At 38.2% G+C, this 12,577-nt stretch overlaps 1 protein-coding gene and 1 pseudogene across 1 annotated transcript; one reads left to right on the plus strand and one right to left on the minus strand.

The window, feature by feature from the left end:
• Positions 1-7,470: 7,470 nt before the first annotated feature.
• On the minus strand, positions 7,471-9,472 carry LOC143643236 (pyridoxal phosphate homeostasis protein pseudogene; annotated as a pseudogene).
• A 1,933-nt stretch (positions 9,473-11,405) lies between these two features.
• LOC143643237 (olfactory receptor 8B3-like) lies at positions 11,406-12,351 on the plus strand. The gene has a single exon (XM_077111985.1). It carries the CDS (start codon positions 11,407-11,409, stop codon positions 12,349-12,351), a length of 945 nt encoding a protein of 314 aa, XP_076968100.1. The 5' UTR covers position 11,406.
• The last annotated feature ends 226 nt before the right edge of the window (positions 12,352-12,577 follow it).

Raw genomic sequence — 12,577 nt, forward strand, 5'->3', positions numbered from 1 at the left:
ACTCCTGGTGGATTTTGAGTAGGCAACAGCTGGCTCAGTTCTGTGAAGTCAACAAGTTTAATTCACAGTTGAACTTATATTCTAATCTTTAATTTTTTAAATTAAAACCACATTTCGTAATACCTAAAACAAACATTTTTTAAATTCAAACTTTGTTTATCTCTGATGTTAATATAATAAGAAAACTAGATTCAAAAACTTTAGAATATATAAGATTATTTATAGGTATTGAATGTCTGGCATTTTTGTGTCTGTAAACTACTGAGTGTCTTCAAACCATGGATACTGTCATATGTATGTTTCTTATCCTTTTGTTATATAATAGTAATGCCATAAAATTTTTAAACTGGAAAAGCTGTTTTACATTCATCCCCATATTAAGATATGTCAAGGGCATGTAAACTATTTTGCACATAAAATATTATCATTATTTATACGTTGTTCCTTAGCCTACCAGTTTTGGCCAGGTACAGTTGGAGTTCCAGCCACATGGTCTGGAAGGCTGTGGCCTTCTAGGCGGTCAGGACAGGAGGGCTCTGATATGACAGCACACTGTGTCTTTATAAAGCAGGAAGAACAATGTGGAAACCACGAGCTCACTGCCCCATTCAAAAGCCAAACCATAGAGTTGCTCTATCACCTGAAGGCCAGCTATAGCAGGCACATGCAGAGGGGGCAGCACCCATTGTGGACAAGTGCCCTCGGTGCTGCTAAGGGGCCCCAGGAGCACAGTGTGCAGCCTTAGGAACTGCAACCTCCATGATGGGAGCCAGGATGGGGTCCTGATGGTTCCTGCTACAGGCAGGACCCCAATCTCAGTCTCTCCATATCAGGCACATCACCCCATTTCCAGCTGTGTCGTTTTAGTGGAATGTAAGCTAATTACACTGTGACTGCTCTAATACTCTTCAAGGCTTTTGCAAATTTGGGCTTGCTTGTTATTTCGAAATATTTGAAATTGAAAATTAAAATTTGGTTTCAAATTGTTTAAACATTTAATTACTCAACAAAAGAATAGAACTCTTACATTATTGAAATCTAATTTCAATTGTCATAAACGTCTCGACTGTTTTCAAAATGATTTTAAACTATATTATTTTCGCATTCAGTAATTCTTTTATTTCGTGAGTGTAAAAATGTTGTGGGTATAACGTTAAGAACTCTTGAGCAGTCACTGTTTAAATACAGAAAACATGAAAAAAATTTGTTTTAGAGGCAAACATAAATTTTCATTAAGAATAATGATTTTTTTTAGTTAGAAGTATTATCTAAGAAAAAACAAAATAATCACAATTCTATGTCAAGTTACAAGTGGATAATTTAAAGTTTTGAATAATTCATTGTAATAAAGTCTATCGAGAAAATACCTATTTTTAAAATTTTACCATCTATCATAATTTACATATTGAACTATTCACAAATTATACACTTATAGTTTAATGATTTATGCAAAGAAATCAATGTAATCTCCGTTAGGTCATAAAATAGATTATTACCAAAATATTATTTTATTCAATATTTTTAGCAGTTTTATTAATTAGGTGTTTGAGTCCCAATAATCTAGCCTAAGTATTCCAGATATGCAAGTTGTTAAATAGTTTGTAAAGTCCCACATGCCCCAAATCAGGGTAAGTCAGCTGGATGCACTCACTATATAATCCAACTTTGGTGAAATATTTGTATAAACATACTTTTGATGTTAAAATGTGATATGCTTAATACTGTAGTTATGTGAGCTTTTTTCAGGTTTACTTCTATTAAATATTTTATAGGTTTATTTTAGTTTACACAGAATCATTTAAATCATATATACCTAATCTTTAGCAGAGAAAATGCCTAGATGAAATGAGATGAGATAGATAGACATGTAACCTGTATTCCTTTCTCCTATCTTTTAATTCATATCTAATCATATCCAATTGTAGGATGTGTTTATGCCACAGAACCTTAATTATTTTGATACATTTTTCTTGAGAACCTTTATAGAACATATTCCTTGGAACATTTTCTTCTTTTAACAAGTTTAAATTTTTCCTAAGTTAAAAGTCCCCTTTAGAGGAAACTGCCTAGCAATATTATCAATGGAAGAGCAGTTTATAAATGAAATGTGTATTTGGTGAGATAGAGACCTAGTTAGATCAAATAACACTATTTCTTTATTTATAGGGAAACTAAATGCAGATTCTATTTCATACTGTAGCTGTTTGTTGCAGATGGTAATTCTTATTTTAGTGCAACTGAGATTTTAATAAGGCCATTTCCTGAGGACCCAGAGCTCCCAGTCTGCTATGTCATGATTTAGGCCATGTAGAGAATTTATCTAGCAATTTCTCAGAGGCAGAAAACTTTCCAATAAGTGCATATTTGATAGAGCAGCCAATATCCACAATAATGTAAACTCCAGCTTTCTGCGCTTCTCTTGAAATAATACATACACAGGTAGATTGAGGGATGTAGTGGAACGTATTTCTGCATTCAGTTGTCCAGAAATGTCATTGTTCTTTACATTTTCAAAGAGCATTTTTGTTGCTTTGAATCTATTCAAAAATTTCAACTTATAGCAAATGTGAGCAAAGGAAATATATGCGTTCAAATGAGGCTAACTTGCATTTGGATGACAGATGGAAATTGAATGGACTATTCACATAAAGGACTGACAGTCCCTGTCTGTTTCTCTGTCTTTATTCTGGTTCTAAGAGAGAATCAGTCAGGCTAGCCAATTCTTTTTTTAAAATTTTTATTAGTAAAACCAGTCAACATACAACACAAACATTCTTAATGTATGAATATTCCATACTTGGTGTGCAATCAATGGCTCTTAATATCATCACTAAAGTTGTATATTCATCACCATGATAATTTCTCAGAACATTTATATCACTCCAGAAAAAGAAATAAAAGGAAAAAGAAAAAACCCATACATACCATACCCCTTACCCCTCCCTCTCATTGACCACTAGTATTTCCCTCTACCCGATTTAACAGTTGTTCCCCTATTATTTACTTATTTTTAATCCACATTTTTTACTCATCTATCAATATTGTAGATAAAAGGAGCATCAGAACAAGGTTTTCACAATCACACAGTCACTTTGCAAAAGCTGTATCACCATACAATCATCTTCAAGGAGCATGGCTACTGCAACACAGTTCTACAGTTTCAGGCACTTCCCTCTATCCTCACTAATACCCCTTAAACTAAAAAGGGGTTATCTATATAATGCTTAAGAATAATCTCCAGGATAATCCCTCGACTCTCATTGAAATCTCTCAGCCACTGACACTTTATTTTGTCTCATTTCTCTTTTCCCCCTTTCAGTCGAGAAGGTTTTCTCAATCCCTTGATGCTGAATCCCAGCTCATTCTAGGATTTCTGTCCCATGTTGCCAGGGAGGTTTACACTCCTGGGAGGCATGTCCCACATAGAGAGGGGGAGGGCAGTGAGTTTGTTTGCTGTGTTGGCTGAGAGATAGCCAACATCTAGCAACAAAAGAGGTTCTCTGGGGGCGACACTTAGACCTAATTTTAATAGCCTATCTTTTGCTGGGATAAGTTGCATATGAACAAACCCCAAGATTGAGGGTTTGGCCTACTGATTTTGTTGTCCTCACTGCTTGCAAGAATATCAGCTCTTCTCCAAATGGAGAAGTTGAATTTTCCCTCTTTCTCACCATTCCTCCAAGGGAACTTTAGGCTAGATAATTCTTAATATGTCCTATCTCTGATTTGACACCTTGTTATTTACAGTCAGAATCATATTAAGATGGAAAGCCAGGATTGGTTCAAGGATGCCTGAGAAGAAAGTTTATTTTCTCATTTTTCATACACTAAATAGTTGTGGAGTTACCATGGGGATTTAAAAATTCCATTCATATCATTAATTTTTCTTAATTTGAGACTCGTATCTAATAGGCTGCATCCTGGATTTCTCTTTTCTTACCTAATTTACAGAGCCTAGCAGTTTCAATATTGCATATGATATACTGAGACGATCCTAAATGAGAGATAGCCAAGAAGAAGCTTCCAAAAATGCCACCTAAAATTGAAATTTCAGAACACTTTATTTTTACTCTTATGCATCAAAAGGTAAGTGCACAAATGATCTTTTCCATCTCTATCTGTTTGGGTTTTCCCTTTCCCATACTCCCAACCCCTTAAAAAAGTAACCATAATTGTACAGTAGCAAATAGCACAAGTCATTGGGGTTTGGAGGCATTCCTTGTCTCGAGCAGTGTGCTGGTTTGAAACTGTTATATGCCCCAGAAGAGCCACGTTCCTCTAATTCAATTTCCTAGTGGCAGACTTTTTGTGGGTGGGACTTTTTGATTAGGTTGTTTCTGTGGAGATGTGACCTTTTGATTACATGAAGATGTGACCCTGTCCATTCAAAGTGGGTCTCAATTAGTTTATTGGAGTTCTTAAAACAGCTGACATGGAAGGCAGAGCATTCGGTTGCTTGGAGACAGACAGAAGCTCAGAGAGGAGGCCACTGGATTCAGAAGCTGAAAGCAACAAAACACGGGAGCAAAGAGCCAGTAGACATCACCATATGCTGTCTCATGTGACAGAGAAACCCTGGAAGTGAACGGTCTTTTTTTTATTTAAAAAAATAAATAAATAAATAAAACACTTTTATTGATAAAGCTTCACACACATACAGTCCATATATAGTGTGCAATCAATGGCTCATAATGTTATCACATAGTTGTGCATTCATCACCATGATCATTTTTTAGAACATTTGCATCACTCCTGAAAGAGAAAAGAGAAATAAAAAGAAGTAACTCATACATCCCATCCACTTCACCCCTCCCTCTCATTGACCACTAGTAGTTCCAACTACACACATTATTTCACTTCTTAACCCACCTATTATTTATTTATTTTATCCATATGTTTTTACTCCTCTCTCCATACCCTGGATAAAAGGAGCATTAGACACAAAGTTTCCGCAATCACACAGTCACATTGTAAATGTTCAAGAATCAAGGCTACTGGAATACAGCTCAACAGTTTCAGGTACTTCCCTCCAGCCACTCCAAAGCACCATAAACTAAAATGGGATAGATATATAATGCATGAGAATAACCTACAGGATAACGTCTCTATTCTGTTTGAAATCTCTCAGTCACTGAAATTTTATTTTGTCTCATTTCTCTCTTGATCCTTTTGGTCAAGAAACCTTTCTTAATCCCATGATGCTGGGTTCTGGTTCATCCCAGTAGGTCTATCCCATGTTGTCAGGGAGATTTACACCCTTGAGACTCAAGTCTCACTGGTGGGGAGGGTCCCGTACTTTATTGCAGCAAAGGATTCTCCAGCTGACCTCGTATTCGGCCAACCACCAGGCAGGGATCAGACCGCCAGCTGCTGTTTCCTTCAGGAATGGGGGCAGGGCTTTTGGACCCAAGGCTGGAAATACAGACTTTGTCCAAGTTTTCTCAGATTCTATTCCTCACTGTCCTGGGTTTGAGATGTCCTCCCCTGTCCCATGGGTCTGCAAACAGTTGGGTTCTACCTCACTGCTGTGAGGGAATTTATATTCTGTGTCCTCAGTGGAAGGGATCACAGCTGCTGTTTCTCTGCCCACCTGTGCTGTGTGTGAGACTGGTTGTGGGGGTGAGGAGGGGACTGTCTGCTCCAGTGCTGAGGTTTCCTACCTGACATTTCTCTCTTCAATTCAGCATCTTTCAGGTTCTTCTCCAGTCTATACCTTCTTCCAGAGCGCTAAAAATTCAGATTTGTCCTTTTTTTTTTTTTCATTGATCCCTAGGGAGAGATTTTCAGTAGCTGTTTATATCACCATATTGATGATGTCACTGGTTGCTTACAGTTTTAAGATTACACTTGAAAAGTTGCTGTTACACTAATAGTGGAATGTCTGGGTTACGTGAGAAGGTTTAACTTTTAAGGAATTGCCAATATGTTTCCCAAAGAGGTCCTAGGGCTTAGATTCCCATCAGCAATATATGAGGGTTTAAGTTTTTTCCACATTTTCCTCAATATTTGATATTGTCTGTTTTTAAATTATATTCATTCTAGTGTGCATCTAATTTTGGTTTTAATTTACATATTCTAAAATAATAATGATATTGAGCATCTTTTCTTAAGCTTATGAGGCATTTGGTGAAATGTCTAATTTAAATACTTTGCCTCCTTTATAATTGAGTTATTTATCTTCTTATTAAGTTTTAAAAGTTCTTTATATTTACTTCATACAAATTCTTTGTCAGATACATAATTTGAAAATTTAGTCTCACTTTTTGCCTTGACATACCCTTTCTTAATTGTGTCTTTGAAGGAGAAGGTTTTTTTAATTTTGAAGAAGTCTAATTTAACAATTTTTTTCTTTTATGGATGAGACTAGGATCAGGCTTTTGGTATCAGGCCTAACACCTAATCCTAGGTTGTGATGGGTTTTTTTGTTTGCTTTCTTTGAAAAGATTTACAGTTTTACAGTTTACAATTAAGTCTGTAATCCATTTTGAGTTAATTTTTATATAAACTGTGAGATTTAGCTGGAAGTTCTGCTATTTTCTGCCCAGAGATCTCTGATCTCTCCAGGTCCATTTGTTGAGGTGCTGCCTTTCCTCCATTGAATTGCTTTTGCACATCTGCCAAAAATGAGTTGGAAGGGGGTGCGAGGATAGTTCAGTGGTAGAATTCTCGCCTGCCATGCAGGAGACCCGGGTTCAATTTCCAGACCATGCACTTCCCAAACAAAGAAAACAACAAAAACAAACAAACAAATTTCAACAAAAAGATGTTGCAGTAACAGGCTACTCACATGGAAAAAGAATGAAATGTGACCCCACCATTCAGCATACAAAAAAAAAAAATGAGTTGGGAATATTTAGGGCCTCTCTCTGTGTTCTCTATTCTGTTCCAATGGTCTATGTGTTTATCCACCTGCCGACACCCTACAGTCTTGATTATTGTGGTTATATCAAAATATTGAAATTGGGTAGACTGATTCCGTCCACTTTACTCTTCTTTTTTCAAAGTTGTTTTAGCTTTTCTTGTTCCTTTGTCTTTCCACATATATTTTAGAATAATCTTGTCAATACTAAAAAAAAATTTGATATGAATCAGATCATTTTGGGTAGTAATGATATATATACTGTATTGAGTTAATAGACTCTTCCCATCAATAGCACAGTATGTATCTTCATTTATTTTTATCTTCTTTAATTACTTTCACATGGGTTTTATAATTTCAATATACATATAGTACATATTTTAATAGATTATACTTTGGTGATTTAAAAAATTAATGTGAAAAATATTATATTTTAAATTTCAATTGCCACATGTTTTTTGATACTATAAAGGAATATGATGGATTTTTGCACAATGATTTTGTATCTTGTGACTTTGCGAAACTTGCTTACTGGTCCTAGGAAGAATTTTTTATTGTTTTTTGTTAATTTTTTGTGTGTTTTCTTTTTTTTTTTATAATTCAAACTCATATTTTTATTTAATAGACGGAAATACCACATTGTAGCCTTGCTTGAAACAGTACAGGAAACATAATGGGTCAAGTTTTACAAAATTACATTCAGCAGCAGCAGCATGTTCTGAAAATTAGTACATAAAATTTAAGACTGGGCGTGTATAAATAAGAGAAAACCACCACCGCACTGACGCCATCTGCCATGAGGGAGAGTTGTGCTTTCTAGTTTTCAAAGCTCTTGCTACTTTGTTAGCAATCAAGAAGAGCTGCAAGGTTCTGACTTACAAATAAAGTGAGGAGGCTATAAATGTGGCTGGAAAGTGTTCCTCAGGGAAAGGAACCTCAAGGCCAGCCCTTGAAACCACAGGCTTCGACTGGCGCTGAAGGCCATCTTTCATTTCTGGGGAGCCATGAGATTCACGGTTCTGTCTGTGACAAATAATCATCATCAAGAATATTATGGTGGCGGAGAAATCATATCATTAAAATCCTCACCATTTAGGTCCCAAAGGAAAAAGTCCTTGTCTCTTCAGGAGAATGAGAAAAAGGCCCAAGGCCAATTTATGTGACCGCTGTGACTCTGAGGGTCAACCCCACAGCGTGGTCAGTAATGAACTTCCATCGGCAACAATGGCATTAACTCAAGCCATTTCCTGAAATTACCAGCACTGCCCTTCAAGAGGACAAGATGTCTTCAAACACTGATTGGTAAGGTAGAAAATGGGGAATGAAATCTCTGGAGTGTGTATGAAGTTGGTAACAACGAGGGAGTAGAATTTTCTAGTTAAACAGATGACAACTGGGAATCTCTTTTGACTTCAGTGATTATAGGCATCAAGTGACCCAAACTTTAGTCTGGGAAAGGCGTTCACGATTTGTTGGTGCTTCTGGGAAGGATTCAAGATTGAGCTTGACTCCTTGCTCTTCGTTTGCTACCTGCTCTTCAGAGAGGTCTGGATTTCTCAAATCAAATCCCAAGCCACTTCCGGAAGGGAGCATCCGTATCAGAGACTAACAACAGATGGTTTTCATCAACACAAATAATCATTACTGCTCTCTACCCAGGTTATAAGGAGAGCACGGTTCTGCTGTAACATGGGGAATATCAAAACTAAAATTTAGATTAGTGCATAGTTAAGTCTTCCTGGAAAGGGCCCGCAGCTCATGGGCTACTGCTGGGTTGTGCGTTGGCTCAGTGTTCCCGGGAGACCCCCATGGTGCCCTTCAGGTCTGCTGCAGACTTGTCCAGGGCAGGTTTCTTTGAGTAATCCCTTTCTCCAAAAATGGTGCTTCCTATTCGGACATTTGTAGACCGTACTTCAATTGCGTGCTGGAAGTCCCCGGACATGCCCATGCTCAGCTCCACCTTCTCAGTGGGGATGCTCAGCTTCTTACACAGCTCCTTCCAGAGTGACAGTAACGTCTGGAAGTCTGGATTTGGTCCTTGGTGAAGATCATGCCCCAAGCTTCCTATTGTCATCAACCCGACAAACTCCAGGCTGGGGCACTTGGCATTTATGTGTTCTACCATGGCTACTGCCTCTGACGGTGGAAGGCCATGCTTACTCTCCTCTCCACTGGTGTTAATTTGCACCATAACCTTTAACCTTTCTGGAGAACTTTTTTTTTGCCAGGAACTGTTTACTTTTTCTGCCAATTTCACAGAATCCACCGTTTCCAGCATGAAGAGATTGGGGACAGCCATCAACTTATTGACATTTTGTTTCTGTAGGTGGCCAATGAAGTGCCATTTGATTTCAGGACAGGTAGACAGAATTTTAGGATTTGTTGCTTTTTCTAGCAGCTCCTGAATATAGTTCTCCCCGAAAATGCGCTGACCATGCTCATAGGCCTCGATCACCACGTCTACAGGTTTGGTTTTGCTGACTGCTACTAGCCGGGTCTGGATGGCTGGGAGATCCGGCGGCCGCGCGCCACCGCCTGCTGCACCCATTCGTTCACCGCCCACAGCGCGAGCCCGACGCCCAGCTCCGCAGACATGCTGCCAGCTCTCCACATTCCCCGGAGCCGACGCCGAACCCAGACCCGCGCACCGCCTGGCGGAGACCCCCTTCCAGCCTGTGTGTTTTCTTAATGTAATCAATAATAACATATACAAGGAGAAACACTTTTCTTTTTTTTCTCATCCAGCTATCTTTTATTTTATTTTGGATTAGTATTTCCAATACTATGTTGATAAGAGTGGTAACAGCAGACTTTCTTGTTTCCTTCCAGATTACAGGGTGAAAGAATTCAGTCCTTCAACATTAAAGTAGGATACTAACCATAGCTTTTATTTTATTTTTGATATTTTTATCATTATTAAATGTCCCTCTTTATATCTGATAATACCCTGTCTTGAAATCCGTTTTATATATTAATATAACAACTGCAACTTTCTCATGTTTACTCTTTGTATGGTATATTGTTTTTCCATTATTCACTTTCACAGAGAGTCTTCTGTCTTATTCCTTGGGGATTATATAGCCCCTGATGGGTAGTTAACATTTATTATCATAAATTAAGGTGCAATCACAGACACAATCTTTGCTCTGCAGGTCTCATCACTAAGGGAAGTCCTGGGGGGACCTATGCCTGGATTTCTAATAAACTCTGCAAGAATTATAATGCCTTATCATGTGCTCTGTGATAAGGGAGGTCTGGTGTCAAGGCTGTATGTTTCTCTGCACATACCCTCTTGACTAAAAACATGCTTTATACCTCAGAATTAGTCCTGGAACATTCCGACTGTGAGATCTGTTGTTAAACCCTCTTACCATTAAAGCAAGAAGAAGATTCTGTGAATATATTTGGTCAGCTTTGATATCTCTGAAGCCAGTTCTTCCTCCAGGACAGTGGAGGTGAAATACATATAAATAGTCAGCCTTGAGGTCTCTCGGTAGAAACAGAGTAAGTTAATTCAAGGTTCTATTTTTCCCTGATATTCTCTATGTTGTTGAAAAATGATGAAATGTATTGTATAGAATGCCAAGAAACTCAGAGATGTGGAGCTCTGATTTTACTGCCTGTATTTTGGCTTCTGTGTTGGTTTCATACTGAGTCTTGTAGCAAGACAAATGTAGAAATATGTGTCAAATTCAGAGTATAAAACTGTCAGAGGACATATGTCTCTTCTGTTAAACAGTATTGATATATTGTATGTGTATATATATATATATGTATGTATGTATTTATGAGAGTTTATAAATCATAAGTATACAGCTTGATACGTTATCACAAACTTAACCTCTAATTAATCAGCACCCAAACAAATTAGATTTCTCTTTCACACCCTCCTACAAAAACCGGGGAGAGCATATCTAGTGTCCTTTTTTTTATTCTCTGCTCAGCTGAGGTAGAACAGAGAAGAAGAATGCATAGAAATACGGAAGTGTATGGTTGCTATAAATTGTAGGCTCTCCTCTATACTTGGTGCCATTGTTGACTTAGTGTTCTTGTATTTAAGTATCTAAAGATACCTTAGACTATAAGGACTCCCTTACAGGAAACAGAATGTCAGTATAGTCTCTATCCTAGAGAGATATTCTCCAGATTGAGTGTCTTCACAGGGAACCTGAGGTGTCAAGTATAGCAATGGAGATATGAGTAAGAACTAGAAATTGAAGGACCAGATCAATGAAAGGGAGAGATGAGGAGACATCCTCACTACCTGAGCTCATCGGCAGGTTGGCTTGTACCCCAACTCCCCATCTCTCTGTCTTCTAGGAAAAGACAGAAGGAATAGTTCCTCACAAGACAGCTCATGAAGATAAAAGACAGAGTAACTAACACGTTGTGGCATGTGTGTGGCAGTCATTTCATATCCCATGAAGCAACGGAGGATTTGAATTCTACCAGTCTGAATCCCCTTCTCATGAGTGAGAATCCATGACAGAGCCGGATTCTCCATTCATGTAATTTCCTTCTGTCCTAACAGATTTCTGACGAGGAGAATGCTGGCCAGAAATGACTCCTTAGTGACTGAATTTATTCTTGCTGGACTAACAGATCGTCCAGAACTTCAGCAACCCCTCTTTTACCTGTTTCTAGTGATCTACATTGTCACCATGGTGGGCAACCTTGGTTTGATTACTTTAATTGGGCTGAATTCCCACCTTCACACCCCCATGTATTATTTCCTCTTCAATCTTTCCTTGATTGATCTCTTTTACTCTTCTGTTTTCACCCCCAAAATGCTGATGAACTTTGTATTAAATCAGAATATCATCTCCTATAGTGGATGTATGACTCAGCTGTTTTTCTTTCTCTTCTTAGTCATCTCTGAATGCTATATGCTGACCTCCATGGCCTATGATCGCTATGTGGCCATCTGTAATCCATTGCTGTATAAGGTCACCATGTCTTCTCAGGTCTGTTTGGGGCTGATATTTGCAGCATATGTGATGGGATTTGCTGGAGCCACCACACACACAGGGTGCATGCTTAGGCTGACCTTCTGCAGTGCTAATATCATCAACCATTACTTGTGTGACATTCTCCCTCTCCTCCAACTCTCTTGCACCAGCACCTATGTCAATGAGATGGTAGTTCTCATTGTGGTAGGCATTAATATCACTGTGCCCAGTTTTACCATCCTAATTTCTTACATTTTCATTCTCACTAGCATTCTTCATATCAAATCCACTCAAGGAAGATCAAAAGCCTTCAGCACCTGTAGCTCTCACATCACTGCTATTTCTCTCTTTTTTGGGTCAGCAGTTTTCATGTATGTGAAGTATTCTTCTCCAGGATCTATGGAACAGGGAAAAGTGTCTTCTGTTTTCTATACTAATGTGGGGCCCATGCTCAATCCCCTGATCTACAGCTTGAGGAACAAGGATGTCAAAATGGCCCTGAGGAAAGCTCTGGTCACAACCCAGGGGAGAAATATATTCTAATTTGGAGCAGTGAAAATGTAAAGAAATGCAAGGACCTTGTTCTAGTTTGCTAGCTGCCGGAATGCAATATACCAGAAATGGAACGGCTTTTAACAAGGGGAATTTAATGAGTTACTAGTTTACAGTTCTAAGGCCGAGAATTAAAACAAGTCTATAGAAAAGTCCAATCAAAGGCATCCAGGGAAAGATACCTTGGTTCAAGAAGGCTGATGAAGTTCAGGGTTTC

Source organism: Tamandua tetradactyla, chromosome 8, assembly GCF_023851605.1.
Source record: "Tamandua tetradactyla isolate mTamTet1 chromosome 8, mTamTet1.pri, whole genome shotgun sequence".
Taxonomy (NCBI): domain Eukaryota; kingdom Metazoa; phylum Chordata; class Mammalia; order Pilosa; family Myrmecophagidae; genus Tamandua; species Tamandua tetradactyla.

Coding starts and splice junctions, on each gene's coding strand:
- LOC143643237 (XM_077111985.1), top strand. CDS start 11,407: ATGCTGGCCAGAAATGACTCCTTAGTGACTGAATTTATTCTTGCTGGA.